This window comes from Amblyomma mixtum, chromosome 3, assembly GCF_055824585.1.
Source record: "Amblyomma mixtum isolate Tamu chromosome 3, ASM5582458v1, whole genome shotgun sequence".
Lineage (NCBI taxonomy): Eukaryota > Metazoa > Arthropoda > Arachnida > Ixodida > Ixodidae > Amblyomma > Amblyomma mixtum.
Genome location: NC_143014.1, coordinates 43,490,950 through 43,513,618, shown reverse-complemented (window position 1 = coordinate 43,513,618; position 22,669 = coordinate 43,490,950). Strand labels below are relative to the sequence as shown.

Sequence of the window (22,669 nt, the reverse complement as noted above, 5' to 3'; positions counted from 1 at the left end):
GCCATGAATTTCTTGAAGGGATTTAAACAGGTGAGCTACACTGCTTCTCGTTTTCATGCTGAACTTTTTATTTCAGTTTTTAGAGGACCTGGCATTGTTTGAAGTACTGCTGATAAATGGAAGATTGGGCCAGTTGGTAACAATTCATGATAGTTCAACAGGGCAAACAAACAGGACAGAGTAGAAGAGGGAACACACCAGTACTCACACACACACCAAAAAAAAATGAGGCACCGACACCACTTCAAACTCCGCGCCGAAGATTTCGGAAGGTTTTATTGCGGATGCATGGGAGGGCGAGTGCCCTATCGTCATCTGCCGGCTTTGTTTACAAACGGCCAGCATCTGCTTTTCCATGCATGCCCACGAGTGTGCCCACTAATTTATCGTGTATTAAACGCAGCCGTTGAGGGATCGGGCATATGCATAGAGTTTCTCAATATTGAAAAGCATCAGATATTGTCGCTTGGCTTATTCTTTGGCTACACATCAGTCACCAAAAGGCAGAGTCGTAGCCTAAAAGCAAAGCGAAAGAAGAACTACAGAAGAACTGCAAGAACCAAGATACAACCAAGAGCACGTTTAAACGTGTTGTCGCAGGTCCGCTCTGCGCTTATGATAGGATGGCACAAAAAAAACATACCTCTGAGATCTGTAAGGTAATAGAGACCTTAACATCTTCTAGTCCGGAGCGTGTTAAAAAGGAATCCATGGTGAAATTGAAGCGGCTTTGTCGGTAAGAGATCGGTTTCGCTCGTGTGCGAAGTACTCCACTTAGCATTATTTCTGCATTGTTTCTGTTCTCAAGGATGAGCTTATTGGCATATCAGTTATGTATCGATGTTCTGTTGAGGCTTCTGTTGTAGTCAATGACAATACCAGAAAACTGGTACACTTCGCTCTTTTTCGTTTTCTTTTTTCTCCCTCAGTTCGTCTGACGCTGTGATGAAGGAGGCGAGTGTATTGCTCAGAGAGAGATTGGAAGAAGACGATGCTGATGTCCGTTTAAGTACCCTTGATGTCATCAATGAGCTTTTCTTAAGGTCTCACCTGTTTCGCACGTTGATCCTGGAAGATTTTCAGCGGATTCTTGAGCTCCTTGCCGAAACAAACCCTGATCTGCCACTTCCAGGCACTCCTGTGCGTACGCTTTCGCATTTTGCCTTCTCTGTAATTTGCTGCAAAAGTGATGTTTTGGCAACAACATTTGCATTTAGGCCGTGTCGAAGAATTTGAAGGAAAAGTTCTGGGAAACCATCGAAAAGTGGAATGAGAAATTCGGAGCAAGCTATAGAGTTCTGTCCCTTGCCATGAATTTCTTGAAGGGATTTAAACAGGTGAGCTACACTGCTTCTCGTTTTCATGCTGAACTTTTTATTTCAGTTTTTAGAGGACCTGGCATTGTTTGAAGTACTGCTGATAAATGGAAGATTGGGCCAGTTGGTAACAATTCATGATAGTTCAACAGGGCAAACAAACAGGACAGAGTAGAAGAGGGAACACACCAGTACTCGGCGACGGTCTGTGTGTTCTCTCTCCTACTCTGCCCTATTTGCTTGCGATGTTGAACTATTATGAATGCTGATAAATGCATGTAAAAAGCAAAATTTTGTTCACTTCTTTAATGCTGTTTGTGTTAAGTTGCAGATTGGTTGGTTTGGTACAGCTTATTTCACAAAAATCAGCAGTCTGTGACCTGGCAGAAGCAGCAGTTTGAGTGATTATCATTTGCTTCGTAGTGAGGCAGCAAGCTGTTGCTTAATATTTATTCGCAGCTTTTAGCAAAGTTGTACTTCCTTGTGATGTAGCGTACTTCTTTTTTGCAGAAGACACAACGAGCAGAGCAGCTGCAGCAACCTGCCTGGGCCGAAAGGCTTCTCAACGAGATCGCTGATCGAACCCCGGACATTCAACTCATTGTCACGCAAATGGAAAATTGCTTTCGTTTGTTGGTGCCGAGTGAGGCTGAAGATGCAAACAAGGAAGCCACACCATCCATTGATCCATTGCCAGGAGCAACATTAGCAGAGCGCCTAAGAGACCATGCTATGCCTGTGACATTCAGACTTGAAATACAGGTTTCGCGCAAGGTAAATGTGTGCAAAACAGCAGATAATGAAGAAATTCTGGACACTCTTCGGCGACTCCACCACGAGCTTATGGAAGTATCCCTTCCGTTGGTAAAAAAGTGGCTGAAAGGACTGGCCAAGATTACCCATCCCATGGAAGTATTGAGGAACACTATTGACCTCAAGCACCGCATTGAAATTGCTCATGAAAAGTTTGAAGAGTTGAATGTGGGATCTGAGGAATCCTCTGACAGCGAGCTTGAAGAGGTTCCAGAGAAAGAGGGTTACGAACCTGTAATTCCTGCTTCTAGGCAGACCGAGTATGGTGAGTCTGTGATTTGTGGTTTCATGTTGATCACCCGTGTAATTTTTTCACTTTCATTATAGGTATTGGGCCTGCAGAGAAAAAGGCAAAAAGAAACTCGGTTGGGAAAGCGTGTCAGCATAAGGAGCCTGATGAGGCGTCTGACCCAACTTCCAGAGAAGCACAGCTGCGAAGGCTGAGGAAGGAGTTTGCTATTCAGGATAGCTGTAGTGGGTGCGTGGCATTTGTTCCTTCTTACAGGGGCCTTGAAAACATAAACAGCTTAAATAAGCATGCCCAGTTATGATATTATGAGGTGGTAAATATCTCAGTCAGATGTTTATTGTCCCAGCCACAGCGGTCGTATTTGGAGGCAAAATGCTAGAGATTCATGTACAGTAATATTAGTGCATGTTAAAGAACCCTGTGTGGTCGAACCTCCACTACGATGTCCTTCATATCCAGAGTCACTTTGGGACTTTAAACCCCATAAACCAAACCAAACATATTTTGCCCTTCGCTTACCACAGAACCTCACTTCATTGATTGTTTCTCTTATCCTGCACCTGTTTTGAATACTTACTATGCTTCATGGCTTTTTAATTGTCATTTTGTGTATGTGAATATGTAATTGTTTGTTTTGGTTCGGTTTATGGGGTTTAATGTCCTGACTAAGGCTATGAGAGATGCCATAGTGAAGGGCTCCGGAAATTTCGACCACCTGTGGTTCTTTAGCGTGCACTGACATCGCACAGTACACGGGCCTCTAGAATTTCGCCTCCATCGAAATTAGACCGCCGCAGCCGGGATGGAACCCGTGTCTTTCAGGTCAGCAGCCAAGCACCACAACAACTGAGGCACCGCGGCGGACAATGTGTAATTGTATTGAAAAGGAAAATGCATTGCATGCATTGCATCTGTCTAGTGATTCTGTTGACACGAACTCTCTTCCACTATGGGGAAAAGGGAAAGAAGTGAGGAGAAATAGCAATAATGAAAGAGACAGTATGGTAGTTCTTTACACATCACAGAGAACAGATGGTTACAGTTGGCTTCTTTTTTTCAGTGCTACACATTTCGAGCACCGTTATGAGCGGAGCAGCAAATTGATAAAGCTAATGCAAGGACTTTGTGTAGTGACAAAATTTATATTTGTGAGAGAAGAAAGAAAAAATTACAGGGGCACCTAAGCAGTTCTTATGATGTGTAAATGCGAGGGCAAGTATAACTGGCTCACCAGGTCAGATGACACCTCAATCGCACTGTAAGTAGGTGGTGGCGACCACCTACAAATTGAGGCAGTTATGCGCCCTTCCTTTTCTCCAGACCAGCGGTAGGTTTAAACTCCATTGATTTTTGAAGAAAGGAAAGGTGCATAACTGACTCCCCTGGGCCAGGGGACATCTCAGTCGCGCTTTGTACGCTGTGCTTACAAACTCAAAGACCTCAAATCTCCCAAGGTTTGGTTGGAGGAAGATTTCTCACCCTGAGTACAGTATGCTCGAAAAATGCTACGCGTCTATGCTAAAGCAAACCGTTATGAGAAGGAGCGTTTCAGTATTCGATTCAACAAGCTTCACTTACGTGGCTGCATATATGAGTTCAATCAAATCACGGGTAGCGTTGAGCGGATCGCACTTAGAAATCCCTCTGCTGACTGACTGGCTTCTACATGTCACTCTGAGCCTGCTCGTACATCAGCGGTTTCTATTCTTCTTGCTAACTTCCGCAGCGTTCTTCCCAAGGTTGATGCACTAAAATCATTCCTGCGCACGTGCTCTGCCAACATAATCATCGGCACTGTGAGCTTGCGCTTCCAAATTCTTTGGTGCTGTTCCGGAAAGATAGGGAAAACTACCGAGGTGGTGGCATTATGATCGCAGTTAAAGACGATTACCATCCATCTCTCATGCAAATTGACACACCACTTGAGCTGATTTGGGTGTCTGCTTGGTTTCAACATTTTAAATGCATTTTTGGTGCTTGCTATCGCCCTCCCGATTGCGGACCTGATTTCCCTGAGCTCCTGAACGATGTACTCGGTCAGGTTATAAGCAAGTTTTCAAAGTATCATTGTCTTAGGTGGTGGTTTCAATTATCCCACTATCGAGTGGTAATCTTCTTCTATCAGTTCTCAAAATAATCGCTCCGAATATGTACGGTTTTTTGATTTGCTTCAGCTGTATCACCTTTCACAACTGGTACATGAACCCACGCGCGGCAGTCATATCTTAGACTTGCTTCTAACTAACCATCTTGATCGGGCTACCACACGTGTCCTGGAGGATATTAGAGACCACAGGCGTGTACATTGCTCCTTATTGCTGCCTCGTGCTAATAAAATATATAAAAAAAAATATGCAGGTCTATGCTCATGCAGATTTACAAAAAATGAATCGGATGCTTGTCAATTTTTCCTTCTGGCTTGCAGACACTTTTCAAATGTGAACCACCAACGAGAACTGGTATCTAATGTGCAATAAACTCAAAGAAGTTGAAGACACCTGTATCCCGAAATTCATTATCAACACGAGATTGAGTGACCCATGGTTCACACGTGATGTCAAGAGGAGCCTGAGTAGAAAGAAAAGGGCTTACAGGAAAGCCACACGAACCAATTCACCCATTGACTGGGAAAGATATAATAATCTTTCTGTCCTAACTGCAGCTGCAATTCTAGAAGCTAAAGAAAAATATTTTAGCAACACACTCCCCAATTTGCTTAAAACCAATCCTAAAAAAATTCTGGTGCTCAGTGACTCCCAAGTGTGACCAGGTAGTGCCCGTCCTAACGGATGAGAATGGTTGTGCCTTTTCTTTACAACATGTCGTTGAAACTTTTAATCAATACTTTGATAAAGTATTTACAGACGAGTTGCCACTTAATAGCTGACAAGAACTCCCTTCCTCATGCATTCAATTTAACTTCTCACCTATCGTAATCTCTGCAAACGGCGTGGCGAAGGCGATAGATATACTTCCACTTTCCACCAGTCCAGGCCCCAATGGTATCACCTCTAAACTTCTCATATTAACATGTCATGAATCCTCTTTCCTTTTGTCGCTGCTATTTCAGCAGTCACTTGACTCAGGATGTGTCCTAAATGACTGGAAGATTGCTCACATCATTCCTATATTTAAAACAGGAGACCATTCTGACCCTACTAACTACAGACCGATTTCTGTGACATCAATATGCTCCAAACTATTTGAACACATCCTATTTACTCTTATTATGAACCATTTAAACTCAAATAATCCGCTTCTCGAAACACAACACGGTTTCCGGTATAAATGCCAAACCCTTTTATATATTTAAATTAGTTACTGACCTTCATTCCTCACTGCACATGTCCTTCGATACAGACGCAGCTTTGGTTGATTTTTCTGAAGCCTTTGATGGTGTCCCTCACAAACGCTTACTGCTAAAATTGAGAAAAGTTTGCAGCTTGATGATAAAACGACTAGATGGATTGCTGAATTCCTGACTAAACAGTTCCAATCAGTTAAGATAACGACTGCATCTCTAACCGTACACATGTGAAATCAGGCGTCCACACAAGGAATAGTTCTCAGGCCTTTGCTCTTTTTGATTTGTATAAATGATATAGCAGATAACATCATCTCATCAATTCGCCTTTTCGCAGACGACTGCATGATCTATAAAGAAATAACTAACCTGAATGACGTTCACGCGCTTCAATCTGATTTAAACAAACTAACTGAATGGTCCTTTGCCAGTTGCATTCACCGTATCCCCGCAAACTTCTTAATCTCATCCACCCACCTAACTTTCTGCCGCCCTGCAGTGGGCGTAGTCAGGCTGGTGATGATGATGATGATGAACTGAATGGTGCCGTACTTGACAAATGGAAATTAATGCAGAAAAAACTAAACACATCAGATTCTGTTCTGTTCCTGGACCGTTATGTAACATTTACACAGTAAACAATAGAAGTGTTGAATTTGTCTCTTGCATAATATATATAGGAGTTCATTTGCATTCTAAACTTTTATGGAATACTCACATAGGTCACATTACCAGTAAAGCATTCAGGAAACTTGCCATGCTAAGATGCTGTTTACACCTTGCACATTCTACCACAAGATATCAAGCTTACACTTCATTCATCAGGCCATTCTTAGAATGTGCTTCTATTATATGGCATCCTCATCAGGACTTTCTTTCCGGTCTTCTCGAATCTGTTCAGAACAAAGCAGCAAGGTTCATTTCATCATCTTACTCACGATGTCAGAGCATATCATTAATTTAAAAAAATTTGAGCCTGTCATCTCTTGCGACCTGGAGGAAATTTGCCCGATTATCATTTTTGCATACCTTATATTATAGTCATTCGGTATTCGCCCGCTCCCATCTTTTTCCCGCTCCTCATGTTTCATCTCGCATAGACCATGCAAACAAAATGTGCCCAATTTTCGCACGTGCAAAAAATACCAAAATGCACCGCTAAATTTATCAGTAAATGAATGGAATGAGTTGCTGCCTAATATCGCCGTATTATCATCATTCCAAGCAGCTTTGCTAGCTTTTTTAGGTGCTTTGTAATCTGATTGTGCTGTTTTGTTATGTAATGTATAGATTTTCTTTCTCATGCTTTTTTGGTGCCATCTGTGTGTCTTTGTCGTGTTTCCCTTTCGTTATTTAGTTTTTGAGTTATACTTTTCTTATTTCTGTGCATTCATGATCAGTTTAATTTCAGCGTCTAGTGTTAAGCTGTTATGCACTGTGCACTTGTTTTTAAAACTTCCTGACACCATTTTTTTTTTTTATCACAGTTCTGTTACCGTATTGGAGTTTTGTTTGTTTGCCTATTTACCCTAATTTTATTCCAGCTTACTTGCCATCTTATTTGTTACTCTGGCTTACCCTGACAACTCCATCTCGTATCTCTTATGTTTCGTTTTTATGTCCCCCACCCTATGTAATGCGCTGCTGGGCCTTTAAGGTACTTCAATAAATAAATGATGGTGGGGATGCTGGCCGCCTATTGTTCCAGGAGAGGTGATGATGTCACGGATTTTGGCCACGGATTTCTGATGACGACCGGGTTTTCGCACAATGAGCCAACTAATGCTCTCACATTAATAGGAAGCTTTGAAGGATTGTGTATCACTTGGTGCAGGATTGGATTTATTGGGAACTCCTGGGGAGGGGGAAGTGTCTTTTTGCACAATGCATTTATTGAACTTTCTTAGTTGAAAAAATAGGAGGCCAGCCTGCTTTTCCTGCAAAACATTTCGCGCTTTGGGGATGCATTCACAGGCATACACACACGCACACATGCACACTCTCCTTGCCCTCCTCAATTTTCCTTTGACTCTGTGTAGCATCGTGTATAGCTACTGCAGATGTGCATGTTCCAGCAGTAGGAGCAATAAGAGGAGAGGGGAAGTTTTGGAAGCGGTCAGGAGTGACTTCCGTAACTGTTTTAATGCGAAATGCCTTAACAATTTTTGGCTGGAGATTTCAAAAGTGATGTTCTGGCATAATATATTTCAAAGCTTTATAAGATGGGGTTATAGGGCCTCTGTAATTTGATGTCTTTCTGTTGCCTTTCCAGGAGTGAGAACTCGGCCAATAAAATAGTTCCCAGTGCTAAGTAAGTGGTTTCTTCTGCCCCATTATTTTTTCTTCTGTTGTGACCAGCATTCATTTCTTCACAGAGACCTTGCAGAGGCTGGTCCCAGCACATCATGTGCAGCTCCAATGCGCAACATTGACCTAGACTTGATATACTGGGAGCAAGACAAGTTTGAAGCACCAGTTGGCAGTGGCTTTAGTGACCTGAACTGCGTGTGGAAAGGCACCTCCAAGGATGACGATAATGTGCAGGCACAGGTGCGGACTCGGGGAACTTCCACAAGCATTTTGAGCGCTGATGCAATTTGTCAACTGGTTACCTTTTCTCATGGGTAAAAGAGGTTTGCATTTGGGCTCTTAAGTTTGTAGCAGAAGTGGTATCACAACAAAAATAAACACAGGAGAGGAAAGAGGATAAGGTGCTGATTACTTTCTTGTTTTCAGGCATTGCCATTCCGGGAGAGGCGTATAGATTTCAGTGGAAGATTTGAGCCAGTGAAGTGGACCTGCCGTGCACCTCTTCCTAGCGGCAAACTATGCCCTCGACGCGATCGCTTCAAGGTTAGTGGAGTGCTTTCAGACCAGTGAATTGATTACACACATTGCGATATATCTTCTAAAAAGGGCCTTTTTTTAATGCACTTTGGTAGCACACAACAAGCCAAGGTGTTGAGTAGGCTGAATTGTAAAACTGGTGAACATTTTTTTAAAGGGACACTGAGGACAAATTCAAGTTGCTGTGCATTGAGAGATTACCACAATCTAATTGCAAGGAAGGTACATAACTGGAAAAGTAGCTTTTGTAAGCTAGCAAAGGTCATAGCATGAGGTGCAGGTGTTGCCACCACCAGCCGTTTTTGCAAGCAAATTGCAGTGTGTCAAGACAGTTTTATGCATTGGAATCAATGAGGCTAGGCTGTACTGCAATTAACTTTCATATAGTGACCACGGAGTCCTTTTCGGTTGTGATTTTGAATTGAGTGTGGGGAAGATTTTTATAAATTCAGTTTTTCAGCATTAAATATGTCTTTGCTGCCATACAAACATCTTCATAGCCAGAAAGAGCCACAAAATCAATTTTACGAATAACATGAATTGGATGTAGTTGTTCTCAGTATGGTAATGCCTTGTTCAGGCATACCTCGCAGGACCACAGAGAAACTGCGTGCAAAGCGGCAGCATGCTCTAACCAAAACAGCTTAAAGGGGTGTAGACATTTAATTTTAGTTGCATGCTTTCTTCTCTGTAATGGTGCAAATACATTAGTTGCACAGATCACCACATGGTATTAGCTTACCGCCACTAAATAATTTATTATTGAATTTCTTCTCTCATGCTGTTTCAGTTTCATCAACTGAACGATGTAAGGCTGGCTTAAGTGTTGCAGTGAATTAAAATGACACATGAGTGGTACTTTTTAACCTTTTTCATGCATGACAAGGCCTAAAGCCAGCTTTATCTTCACAGCCATCGTTCAGTTGTTGAAACCGAAACTAAAGTAGCATGAAGAAGAATTCCATTACAATTTATTTAACTGCTGTAGGGGAGTACTGTGGGGTGATGAGTGTACAGTTAAACCTGGATATAACGAAATTGGAAAAAGTCCAGGATTTTCCGTTACATCCAGGTTTTCATTACGTGCAGTTTTCCCTAGAAGACTCGAAAGGACAGTGCAGCAGGAAAACCAAAATAAGAAATAAATGTAGGCGAAATCTTGAACCTTGAAAATGGTTTTCAGAAAACCCCATTACCCAAAGTCATAAACGCGGAGAAGCGTTTCGCGATTGCACTGAGGGCACAACTGCGGCATCAGCCACCACCACCTCCGCTGCAGCTCGGGCAGCGTTGCTACGAGTGGAGTGGGGAAAATGGGGGAGGCGGGGGCTCTGAGGCTGAGCCAGAGGCGAGCGCGCACGGTCGCACTGCCACCTTAGACTGGCCGCCAAAGCACATGCTTCTTCCAGCATGTTACCTCTCTCGGCCTGCCCGCTGTTGTTACCCTGTTGTTACCCTGTTGTTACCCTGTTGTTACCCTCTTCACCTTGCGTTGCCAGCGCTGCCTGCCGTACCCTCTCTCGACACGCGAGAGCTGTGCAACATTATTGTTTGCCTCATTTCTGGGTAAAAAAAAATCTTAAGACTGTGCATCTCTTTTGTGAATGGGAACATGCAGTGTCCCCTGCATGGCCCCGTGGTGGCCCGAGATGTTCTTGGAAACCCACGGGACCCAAGCTTGGCACAGTCAGCTCCAAGTGTGCCTGACTGGCAAGATCCTGGGCTGCTGCGAGACCTGGAGGCTGCCACGGGTGCCCAGCTGCGTGTGGGCCGAGTGCCGCGGCAGAAGCAGCGGGGCCAGGGCCATGCGCGAGGTGGTGCCAGGGCTCGCCTCGAAAAGAAGGTCTTCAACAGGTGAGTGGTGTGCAAGGAAGGCATGTCATATCTAGACACAGACAATATCTAGAGGGCCATCCTCAAGCTTCCTCTGTGCCGTGTGTGTTGCAATGTCAGACTTCATGAGGATATAGCACTACTGACTTCTCTGCAGGTATAGCACTTACGCAAGGTCTATCTAACATCTGCTGGCTTTCGATAGCTGAACAAACAACCTTGGTGCGGTTATGCATGAGATGTGTGCAGGTGGGACATTTGCATACTGTTTTGAATGTGGCAGACCAGTGAAAGAAAGTTGCATGCTGGTACTTGGATTATTGTCTTGATGGGGTACAGAAGCAATTTGATATAAATTTTTCAATATGGCATGTTTATTTAGGTACAACCGAGCTTCTGGATAGAACTGATGCAATGTGCATTGGTCCTGCTAAAGTAGTGTTGTTGACTTGTCATATGACATTTTTTAATCTTTTTAAATCTTTTTAATTGTATTGCCAATTTTAATTATGTAGTCATCATATTTTTCTTAATAAATTGGCTTGTTTTCTGCAGTTCTTCAGTGTAGCGATTAGTAATCATAAAACATAACTTTCATACGACGTTTTTGTTGCTTGTGCATTACAGGGTTAGCATTAATCGAAGCAGATATCTCTTGTGTAGAACGATTTACACAGTACAGAAATTTAAAGCAGCTTTATATTTTCCTTAAGCAACTCGCTGCTTTACTTATTATTACCTAGCATACTTTATTGCAGAAGCAAGTATTGGGGACTTGTAAATCATCGCATTATGTAGCATTATCTGCTGCCTGTAAATTGCTTTCTTCCTGGAAATTTTTGTTCATAAATGGCACCTTTGTGTAAATTCAAAAAAATGCTGGATGGATAAATCGCTATGTGTATCTAGTCATCATCTCTAGCTTCGGCTTGCTAAGTACAGAAGAATCTTGCTGTTATAGTGACTGCTGATACGAATTTTAAAAATCCTTGTAGCAGAGTGAACACCTGAAATTCTTCAGTGAACAGAATTTCAGGTGTTCTGAATGCCCGCCTGCACCGCTGTGGATAACAAGAACGTGGGAGCTGCTGCTGCAACTGCAAGTACTAAGCGATGCCCTCATATCACAAATGCCACAATCGCCAATCACACAGTACGCTCTGTGAGCACTGATCGGTAGAGTGTTACCCATACTACATCACCAATGCCATGATCACCAATTGTGCAGTACACACCGTGAGCAGCGAGCACTGGCGCAAAGCTGTAAATAAATCCCGTCAGCCATAAAGAGTTCTGTGTAGATGGATTTCCCATGCTTCTGCATACAGATGTGTTTTTGGTTTTAGATGATGCAAATTTCGGGTAACACGAATATTAATGCGGTAGCATTAGAACCCCCATGTCGGGAAAGTCCGATGCTATGCATTTCCGTAGGGTCGTCCCACTGATCGCCTGTCAGTTTTTTTTCACGACCTCTTGATATTGGTTTCATCGAGATGCTACTGTATATCAGGCGAAAGTCTGTTTTTTATATTTTGTCAATAGTCTTTTGCAGCAGTCATGATCTGTGTAGGTCACTGCTATTACCCAACATGTATTTTAATGGAAATTTATTTAAAAATTAGGCAAGTACACCTTGTCTAATATTTTTGGCTCCAGCCACACCTGTACCACTCAGCCTTCCACTCACTGCTCAAAAATACATGTTTATTTATTTATTTATTTATTGTACCCTCAGGGCCCGAAGGCATTACAGAGGGGAGTCGGAATACATAAAAATTTCAGTCTAAACAGCAACAACAAGAGAAAACAAAAATAAACCAGGAATACATGACAAATTGAAAACACAGGAAGGCAATGAGATTAGAATGCAATGGGGATATATTAAAACAGTGTGTAGACAGTGAAAGGCAATTTTTATACAGTAATAAACGACACATACTCAGAAAGAAACATTAAGGACTTGACGAAATGCATTGTTATCAGAAATACCTGCGATGTCGTGGGGAAGGTGATTCCAGCTGGCACAAGTTTGGGGTATGAATGAGTCATGAAAACATTTGGTGTGACAAGATGGGATTCCAACTTTATGACGGTGATCAACGCGTGCTGATATGTAACATGGTCTTGACAGTAACTTAGGATTGAGAAAGCTGTTGTGGTAAATTTTATGAAAAAGACACAATGAGGCTATTGATCTGCGGTGGGAAAGAAGTGGTAGGGACAAACTTGATTTCATGGCGGTTACACTGCTTGTTCGGTGATAATTAGAAAGAATGAAATGGCATGCGCGGTTCTGCACAGCTTCCAAATCTGAAATGAGTGAATCGATGCCAGGGCTCCAGACAGATGCAGCATATTCTAACTTGGACCGTACCAATGTTTTATTAAGTAATAATTTTATTGAACTAGATGAACGTGAGAAATTTCTGCGAAGGTACCCAAGCATGCGATCAGCGTTATTTATTATGTATTCAATGTGAGTTTTCCAAGACAGGTGATAAGAAACGTAAACACCCAGATATTTATAACATGACACGGTTTCGAGAGACACGTTGTTAATGTGATAAGAGGAAGGGGCATTAGAGAGACGAGAAATACGTACATGTTTACACTTATTAATGTTTAGTTGCATGTTCCAAATAAAACACCAGTCAAGAATCTTGTTAATATCGGATTGAAGACAAGAGACATCATTATCATCTTTAATTTCGCGGTAAATAACACAATCATCGGCAAAAAGATTAATTGAAGAAGAAATGTTAGCCGGTAAGTCATTTATATAGATGAGAAAGAGGAGGGGCCCAAGAACTGACCCCTGAGGCACTCCGGAACGGACAGGCAAAGAATGTGAGTTTATATTGTTCGCTGTTACGAATTGTGAACGGTTAGAAAGAAAGCATTGTAGCCATGCAAGGACATTAGGATCTATGTTAAGATTGCTTAATTTAAGAAAGAGAAGCTCATGCGAAACAGTGTCAAACGCTTTCGAGAAGTCCAAAAATATGCAGTCTGCCTGAGACCCGTGGTCAAGGATGCAATGAAGGTCATGTGTGAAACATATTAGCTGAGTTTCGCATGAAAAAGACTTACGAAAACCATGCTGGGCAATGCTGAAAAAGGAGTTAGATTCTAAAAAAGAGATGAGATGAGAATATATGACGTGTTCCATGATCTTGCACGGAATACTAGTGAGCGATATAGGTCTAAAGTTATCAGGAGAATGTTTATTTCCGGACTTATGCAGTGGAATCACCTTCCCAATTTTCCAATCATTGGGAATACAACCTGTTGCAAGTGATTGTTCAAACAATGTAGTAAGAATTATGGAACAAAACTTTGTATTAATTAAAAACTTCGAATTAATGTTGTCAACACCGCAGGAAGAGGAAACCTTAAGATTTTCTATGATGCACTGGATGCCTGACGCTTCGAATATAACTGGATCCATAGGAAGTGCATCAAAAACAGGGCACACGCGATGAACAAGAGAAACATTGCTAGAAAATGCCGCAGCAAATGTATTGTTTAGAACAGAAGCACATTCGTATGGAGGAAAGGCAACACCATCAGAAGAAGTAAGTAGAATTGTGGACGCGTCTTTCTTGTTAACTACATTCCAAAATTGTTTAGGATTATTTACCAGCATAGCAGGCAGGGTGTGGTTAAAAAATGTGTCCTTTGCGTTTTTTAGCGCACCTTTGTACTCTGCAGCTGCGGAAAAGTAGGCCTCCCATCGTTGTTTAGAATTCAACAACTTCGCAGAGCGGAACAAGCGCTTCTTTTTATTGGAGAGTCTTTTTAAAACATTATTAAACCAGGATGATTCCCGATCGCACTTCAGAGATCTTAATGGTACAAAAGTGTTAATGAGATGTTCAATGATATCCTTGAACAAATCCCAGTTAGTGTAAAGAGAACGCTGTGAAAAGCCTGGTAAGTAATCGTCCAAAAAACGAGCTAGTTCGCAGTTAATAGCGTTGAAGTCAGCCCGTTTATAATCTCTAATGTGTTTAGTCTGACTAACTCGGATACACACAGGAATTTGTACATCAAAATGGAGCAAAGAATGATCACTGAGACCAGGTAGGTAAAAAATCGAGGGGATAAGATCAGGCACGTTAGTTAGAACAAGATCTAAAACATTCAATGAGGATAAAGTAGTTCGAGTAGGTTTAGAGACTAACTGCGAAAGATTGAAATCCATACAAGTTGACAAAAACTTTTTACGCTCCGTAGAAAAAGAGCTGAGATAAGGTGATGTATTAGTCCACACGATACTAGGGTAGTTAAAGTCGCCAGCTAAGACAATAGGTGTACTCGGAAATCGTACAGTGATCATGTTAAGGGAATCATGCAATTCATCAACGAATGTTGGGCTCGAGGACGGGTCTCTTAAAACGTACACTAAGTTCCACCCAAACCAGTTCCAGGCTAGTTGGAATATTAATAGGCGATGCTACAAAGTTATCCGCGACAGCTATTAAAACACCTCCTCCAGATCTCTCACTTCTGTCAGATCTAAACACGTTATAGCGTTTCTTACAGTCAAATAGTTCAATGTCCGCTATCTTGGAAGACAGCCATGCTTCGGTTAGTAAGACGACATCAGCATCACACGAATCAATGATAGGATTAAGTTCATCCCGCTTGGGTAGTAAGCTTCGTATGTTGGAAAAAAGAAAAGAAAGGGAGTTGCCAGTATCGGACACCGGCCCACTGCCCCTCGCGCAGCCCTACGGCGCGTAGGTCGAGCCAGAGGTACCGTGATTTGACTGCTGATTGTGGACTGGCGAAGGAGACAATCGATCAGTCTGCTCAGCATGTGACGAAGCAACGATACCGTGACTTGAGTTACTATCAAGAGGAGTAGGTGATGCCCGAAGATTAGCCTCCATGAAAACGCAGTCGCGAGCAGGGTTATAACTGTAGCATTTGTTCTTAATGTACAGTTTGTTGTACCTAAGCTTGTAAAATGAGTCCTGACCCTTAGCGAACTGAAGCAGCTTTTTCCTGGCTTGACGCGTTTCTAACGAGTAATCTTCACTTACGGTGATACCTTCATCTTTAAGTTTGGCTGACTGGGATAGAATTTGTTGCTTTGCTTTAAAGGAGCAGAACTTCACGATGACCGGGCGACATTTATCATCCGTAAATGTACCAATCCTATGAGTACGTTCAAACGCATCCTTCGTAAGCGCCGGACTGAAGCAGTTAGAGATAACGCTCAAAAGCTTGTCTTCCGTTCCTTCCCATGTTTCCGTTGGACTGTCACGTAAGCCAAAAAACAATAGATTGTCTCTTCGCTGCCTGTCTTCAAGCTGTGACTGACTAAGCCGCAATTTGGCATTCTCGCTAATCAGGTTATCAGCGAGTTCGCGCAGGGTCAGCAGCTCTTGTTGAGCCTCGTCAGAAGCAGACGCTTGAAGTTCAACTGCCGACAGCCTCGCATCGATATCGGAGATATTATTTTTCGTAGATTCCTGATTTTCTTTTATTTCAGATATGGAAGCAATTAATCGTGACTGTTCGGTTTCCATTCTAGCAGTGCGTGAGTTAACGTTCTGTAATAAAGTTAACACGTCATTAAGCTTTTCCTGTACAGAGTCATCCGTTTCACTGTTCTTAGAACGCGTACCAGGGCCAGGGTTAAGTTCGACATCACCCGACTGCAGAACCAGCTGAGCACACACATCAAATGACTGCACAAGCAAACCTAATAGCACTTGTGGGCGTGGGAACAGCACAAGACAAACATTGCTAGATTTCTTTGCAAACATAGGAACGTCATTACTAACCTGCATGAACAAACGCATGCTGTCAAGCAACCGTGCCACAATGCTGTTCACACGCCCACTGGAAGGCGCGGGCCGCTGACGTTTGTTTATATCCAGAGGAAATGGTGATGTCGTAGGCGATGAGCTGAACTTCTGCGAAGGAGCCACGGTCCAAGAGGGTTGCCAGGAGGGGTCATATGAAGTCAGGTCAGCATAACAGCAATAAGGTGCAGGTGCAATCCAAGTGGTGTCTGTTGGAGCGGTAGATGCCACGTAGATCTGAAGATATCCCGCTATCTGCATGAACAAACGCATGCTGTCAAGCAACCATGCCACGATGCTGTTCACACGCCCACTCTGCTGGAATTTGGAAACCCTCTTGACCTCCTAACAGATACATTTTTTTTTCGAAAATAGTGCCAAAATGGTCATTTAGTGCCCGTCCTACCCTCTGTCAGCAAATAAAAAAAATGCTTTGGACGAGTCTTAAACCATACACAAGGGTGCCGAAAACACACGATATGCTGGACTCATGAGCCAGAAATGACAGTCGACTTAAGACGAGCCTGGCTCGTCCAAGTGCGCTAGGCTGTTAAAGGTGTATGGACACCTAATTTTAGTTGCATGTTTTATTCTCTGTAATGATGCATGCGGTATAGTGTACATGTATCACTACGTCGTATTCACCTGTGATTGCTAAATACTTTACTCGTAGAATTCTTTCCTTGTGCTGATTCAGTTACAACAACCGAACGATAGCTGTTACCTCAAAGGTGGGTTTAAGTCACGTGAGGCATGCAAAAAGAGTGCAATATAATCTTTTATACGTCATTTGTTGTCATTTCAGGTCTTGAGGTAGGCTGTCTTAAGCGTTGTAATCATTTGAAGAAAATGTATCAGCGATTATATTTCAGTTTTTTGCATGCCTCACTTGACCTAAACCCACCTTTGACATCACAGCCATCATTCAGTTATTCAAACCAAAACTGAAAGAGCATCAGAGAAGAAATTCAGTTATAAATTATTTGGTGGCTGTAATGGAGTACCATGCAGTCATCTATGTTTACTAATGTCTAACACATTCGGTAGAAAGAGGACCACACAAGCAAACATATTGTTTGCTTTGCTCCTTGTTTGCTCCTTTATTGTTTGCTCCTTTAAAGCTGTAACCCACAATCAGCATCCATGGCCCCCTTTCTTGACTGTCGCATATGCCTTCAGCTTTGTGTCAAAGATATCCTTTTCTCTAACCTTTTCAGACATGCGTTATATTTTTACTATCAAGAAAAATCTAAAATTTGTGTGCATATTTCGGACCCCTGTTTGACAGAATTAACGTGAATGGCTTAAAAATATTAGAAATTCACATACATATGCTGCATGCTTGCATTCCCAGAATTTCAGCTCTATTCTTCTCAAAAAAACACATTTATACTCAATTACTTGTTTTCTTTATTGTCCGAAGCTGTTTCCGCGATGAAAAATTCGATACAGTCTCATTTAGTAAAACATTTCAGCCTGTGAGAGAAGAAAGAAGTTGCAGCACCAGATAGCACTTCCTAGGCGTGTCATAGAACTTTGCAATGCCCATCTTTTCTCTTATTTTTGAAAAATGACCCTTTTTTTTCGAGACATGAAACGGCCTTATCATTACGTCCAGCAGGGGTTTCAAATGTAGCCAACATCACTGACTTCATGAAAACAGCTCTAGATGGTACGAAAAAAAGTTTGAAAAGTCACAGTCGAAGTGTTTGTCTACTGCCCGGTTTTTGTTTCATTGAGTACTATGGAATATATTGAGTTTGAACCTTGCGGGGCAACCCTGCCAGGCATTGGGCAGTGGCATATTCATTGGCAGTGGTGCATAGCTCTAACATAGAGCATCAAGTGTACAGTACAGGATGTGCGCACGCATGCATGCACACACACATGCACACACGCATGCACACACATACATGCACGCACGCACGAGAGAGAGAGAGAGAGGTAACACTTCGGGGTGCCAAGTCACAGATTTATGGTTGAACATACTGTACCAAGAACGGCTGTAGTGTTTCTTGGGTTGTAGAGGGCAGTCTTGCCACATTCTTGCTATATTTCATGTTACATATTTCACCTTCATGATTACCCAAAGTGTGGCAGCTTTTCTCTTTCTTGTCTTTGATCAGTAGCTGTAACATTCTTATGATAAGTGCACTGGATTGTGAAGTGTAAAGTGTTGCACAGTTTGTGCAGTTAACTCTCATGCAGTTAAAGATGGTACTCTAAAATATATTATGCGTGTAAATTTCAACAATGAGAAAATGTTACTTGTACACCAAGAATTGTGATCTTTATGCACACGTCTAATATTTCGTTTCAGGTCAAAGTTTTTTCATCTTTCATCTTTACTGAATGCCTCTGAACCTGTATGCAGGTGTACTATCAGCGTCAAATAGAATGAAAACCAGCTTAATGGCACACAAAAACTAGAATACGAAAAAAAAGAACCTTGTTAGGGGATCCTTGGTAGATAGTTTGAATGCATTAGCATCCGAACATTCATTATACCAGAGGTTGGCACACTAAAGTTTGTTATATCTGAGGTAACACATGGAAGTTCATTATGTCTGAGGTGGCACACTAAGGTTCGTTATATCTGAGGCAATATACTAAGTTTGTTCGTAGCCTGATGGGCAGGTTGCCACCTGCCACTGGCTACTGACAGATGGCGGTCGTCATTTCCGCTTGCACTGACTCCTCCAACGAGAACGCATTGATAATAAATAGCTGCTGGAGAGGAAGAACATGAGGGGTTCATCAGCACTTCTACTAAGAAGTTTTTGGGCCATAGCAGTGACGATCAAGTCCACTAACATATACTCTGTATGAACCAAGGTCTTCTTGTCTCGCCATTCTCATTGCAGTTGTCTTGACTAGGTTTCATTTGTCTCCGAAAGCTGTGCGTTGCTGGTGCCACTGGTCTTGTGTATCAGATTCCTCTCCTTTGTGGCAGCATGCACATAGGGCAGACTGGCAGATGCCTGAACATAAAGCTGGGAGAGCATGCCTCGTCATTTCGCATACTGCAAACATTTTCTCGAGCACTGCAAGAGTTGTAAAGATTGTTTCTTCTTTATAAATCTCACACAGCTTTTAGGGTGTGGTAGAGATAAGTTGGCTAGAGAAATTGGGAAATGCCGTAATGACACATGTATCAGCACACTTTCTGTTTACCTGCTGGATAAAGAAAGTGATTTTTTTAAATATACATTAGCTCACCCAACAATCTTCCTGCACATTTATTCTTTTTAATAATATCTGATAGTTTGACCTTTAGGTTTTGTTTCTGTGCTTGTTTCTACATTCTTTTGACATTTGCGCTTGCATGGTTTTTTTGCTCGTCGATGGTACGTTTTCTGATTTCATTCAATTGCAAGTGTAGTGTCCATCCTATCCTCGCCTTTTCTATTTGTTGTTTTAAAGCTGCATTCTTCATTCCAATATTATGTCTGAACAGTTGGCCCCTCAGTTTACATTGTTAACGCTGATAGCACATGGTGCACTTTTGTTGCCACCACATACATGCAACATGCTGGCTGCTTGCCAGAAGTTCTATTGGCTAAGCTGTACATGTTGCATTTTGCTAGTGAGAACATTTTGCTGCTTGAAAAAATTTGTGTTTAGTGGCTGTGTATAACCTATGCCCATTTCTTAAAAACATGAGCTATGGCTTTCACGAATCTGTTCTGTGGTAACCCTCGAAATCTATGCTTTTTTGAAATGTAAACTCTTTGAAATTTAAACTTGAAATCTAAACTGTGTTGAAGTATGTTTGCGACCTTGTGCATTAGTGTTGTTTGTTGTTTCACATGTCATATAATTTCTTTGTGTGCAGGCGAGCAGCAAAAAGAGTGGCTCAATCCATGGATGCTGTTGATGGCAGGAAGTTTCATGACAAATTCAGCGACCAGTGGAACTATGCATTGGGGACATGAAAGTGCTCATCAACATGTGCATGAGGCTTCAAGCTTCTGGGTCCATGTATTTTGTCGTCAAAGCATGTACATATGCATATGAGCACCTGGCACAAAAGGCCATAAGACCATATGCGTTTCCAGTCATGCGAAGTTGCTGTTGAGCATGACCTCAGCGCACAGGTAATTGTTACCAAAGTATAGTAATGCTTAATGCTCGGAACCAGTACTTCAGGACTGTATTGATATGAGTCTTGGTGTGAGAGGCATAAAGTACATTAATCAGATAAATAAATGTGCTTTAACTTTTGTGAGCAGCCTCTTTTGTCCATGGTTGGTAGACTGTGCTGCATATCCATTCAGTTGGCAATAAAATTTTAATTCATACTTACAGTGGTAAGCTTAATTGCTATCACAACTCCGATTTGGGCAGTAATGCTGGCTACCAATACCACATGCACACTGGTCACTTCTCCTGCTGTCTTGTATTTTCTACACCTTGCATTTGTATGTTTACCACTTGAGAGATGTGATAGTTGGTTCATGCCCAAATGTCTCATGCAAAGCTTCCTGGTGCTGCCACCTTGGGACTAATATAAAAGACACCTTTGCTGCTGGTTCTATGTGCATCATTGTCATGCTGTTGCAAAGTGCATTAAACCAGCATCTCAGTTGCTGGTTTGGCTGTTAAACTGCTTTTTCATGTCTTATTGAAAATATGGTGTGGCAGGCAGTATTTAATGGTGGATGTACAATTCGCAATCATTCTTGATTTTTGCTTTTGTTGGTTCAACGACTGACTGGCTGATTGATTCCTTTATTGGGACCATTATGATCCATAGTTGTATGAAATCGGGCCAGATTCACAAAGAGCTTCATTTTCAAGCTTGGCCTGATTTGGGTGACTTCCATAGCTGTTGTCTTGTTAGCTGTTGTAACCAGTCACCAAATGGTGCGAGGCACTATTTTGTGACTGATTTCATACCTCATATGAGGGCAGCTGCATAAATTTGGGCTCAGGTTATTAATTTAGATGAAATGTGCACTTGGACATTAAAGGGGTACAGACACGAAATTTTGAATGCAAACAAATGCTATGATTTGCTTTATGGGTGTAAAGACATTCTTTACACCGCTGGAGTGGCGCTGCTGACTGGCCATGTCCGGGGTAGCTGTGTGACGCTACCAATGGAGGAGGGCATGAGCACGAAAAAAAATGCTGGAATAGACTCAGCAACTTTCATGCTCGATTATGGGTTCTCTGCTGTGTGTAGAAGTGAAATATTTGGCGCAGGTGTTCACGTTGAGAGAGTGTAGAGATAGAGCGAGTTTATGTGCTCTCCTCAGAAGGCATTTCAGAGCCCCTTTAATGGTTTATGCAGTCATTGAATGCCCAAAAATTATGATGAATGATTGATTCAACAAAGTAATCTTTTGCCCTACTCCGTTTTCCACTGGAGCTGTTTGCTGAAGAGAAAGCATGCAAAGGTGGAAAATACTAAGTATACGAAGGGGTACCCAAAAGAAACCGGACTTATTTTTGCTTGAACTTATTTGTTCACATTTTAAGCACAGACCTTCAATCTCCTTCAAAGTATTCCCCACTTGCAATGATACGCTTGTCGAATCTTTCATTCCATTATTCAAAACATTGTTTAAATTCATCTTTTGTGATGCTTGACAGTGCCTCCGTTGTTTTTTTCTTCACCTCAGCAACATCAGCGAAACGCTTTCCATTCACCTATTTTTTCATTCTAGGAAACAAAGAAAGTAGCACGGGGCAAGGTCGGGAGAGTATGAGGGTTGAGGAATAGGGGTCATGTCATTTTTGGTCCAACATTGCCGTAGAGACAGGGCTGTGTGAGCAGGGGCATTGCCATGATGGAAAAACCAGTCACCCGACCGCCACAAATCTGGCCGCTTCCACCGCACACTGTTGCCTAATCTTTTCAAAACATCCAAGTAGAAAGCCTGGCTAACTGTCTGACCCTGCAGAACAAATTCTCAATGGACGATTTCTCACGTCGAAAAAACAAATCAGCATTGCTTTGAGGTTTGGTTTCACCTGACGAGCTTTCTTGAGGCGAGGTGAATTTGAAGTTTTCCACTGGCATGATTGTTGCTTTGATTCAGGATTCGATTTAGGAACATTTGAGTTGTCCCCATAGCATCGTCCTTGTACGTCTTTCTTAATATTTCAAGAGTTTCCATTCAACTTTTTCCAAGCAAAAATCAGAATTTCACCTGCGCACGCTGTTCACGAAAATCAGCCATTGCAAAAACGACATTCACACAAAACAGTCGTCACTCTAAAACTCTGCCTAAACTAGTCTGATCTCCTTCAACGACGGCACTCGGCTTACTGACTCTGGAATCTTCGTTCTATGCGCTCCTAGTGGCAAAACGCGGTACCACAGAAGCTTTGCCGACCAAAAAATTTAGTCCGGTTTCTTTTGGGTACCCCCTCGTATACGTAGCAGGCTGCTGGAAATGCATGATGCAGCCAGAGTACATACTGAATAGTATTGTGCTGCTTTGGACCACAGTGAATTATTTTAGTGCAGTAGTACTGT

General features: G+C 42.2%; 1 protein-coding gene across 4 annotated transcripts; it reads left to right on the top strand.

Moving 5' to 3' along the window:
* The first annotated feature begins 549 nt into the window (after positions 1–549).
* On the top strand, positions 550–20,215 carry LOC149349952 (UV-stimulated scaffold protein A-like). Of its 4 annotated transcripts, none has more exons than XM_089578930.1 (10): positions 550–659; positions 930–1,140; positions 1,218–1,337; positions 1,827–2,394; positions 2,457–2,607; positions 7,956–7,994; positions 8,059–8,233; positions 8,420–8,536; positions 10,149–10,384; positions 20,018–20,215. In XM_089578930.1, the coding sequence occupies exons 1-10, from the start codon at positions 616–618 to the stop codon at positions 20,115–20,117; spliced, it is 1,761 nt and encodes a 586-aa protein (XP_089435056.1). In that variant the 5' UTR covers positions 550–615; the 3' UTR covers positions 20,118–20,215. The 4 variants fall into 4 exon arrangements, 3 of the variants coding, with proteins under 3 accessions (XP_089435056.1, XP_089435054.1, XP_089435055.1); XM_089578928.1 differs by having other exon boundaries at positions 550–736; XR_016290177.1 differs by lacking the exon at positions 20,018–20,215 and having other exon boundaries at positions 550–736; positions 8,059–8,307; positions 10,149–10,287.
* The last annotated feature ends 2,454 nt before the right edge of the window (positions 20,216–22,669 follow it).

Excerpts from the sequence above, each read along its gene's own strand:
- LOC149349952 (XM_089578928.1), top strand. The coding sequence starts at position 624 with ATGGCACAAAAAAAACATACCTCTGAGATCTGTAAGGTAATAGAGACC. Across the intron at positions 737-929 it reads AAATTGAAGCGGCTTTGTCG|TTCGTCTGACGCTGTGATGA; the intron begins GTAAGAGATCGG and ends TTTCTCCCTCAG. Across the intron at positions 1,141-1,217 it reads TGCCACTTCCAGGCACTCCT|GCCGTGTCGAAGAATTTGAA; the intron begins GTGCGTACGCTT and ends ATTTGCATTTAG.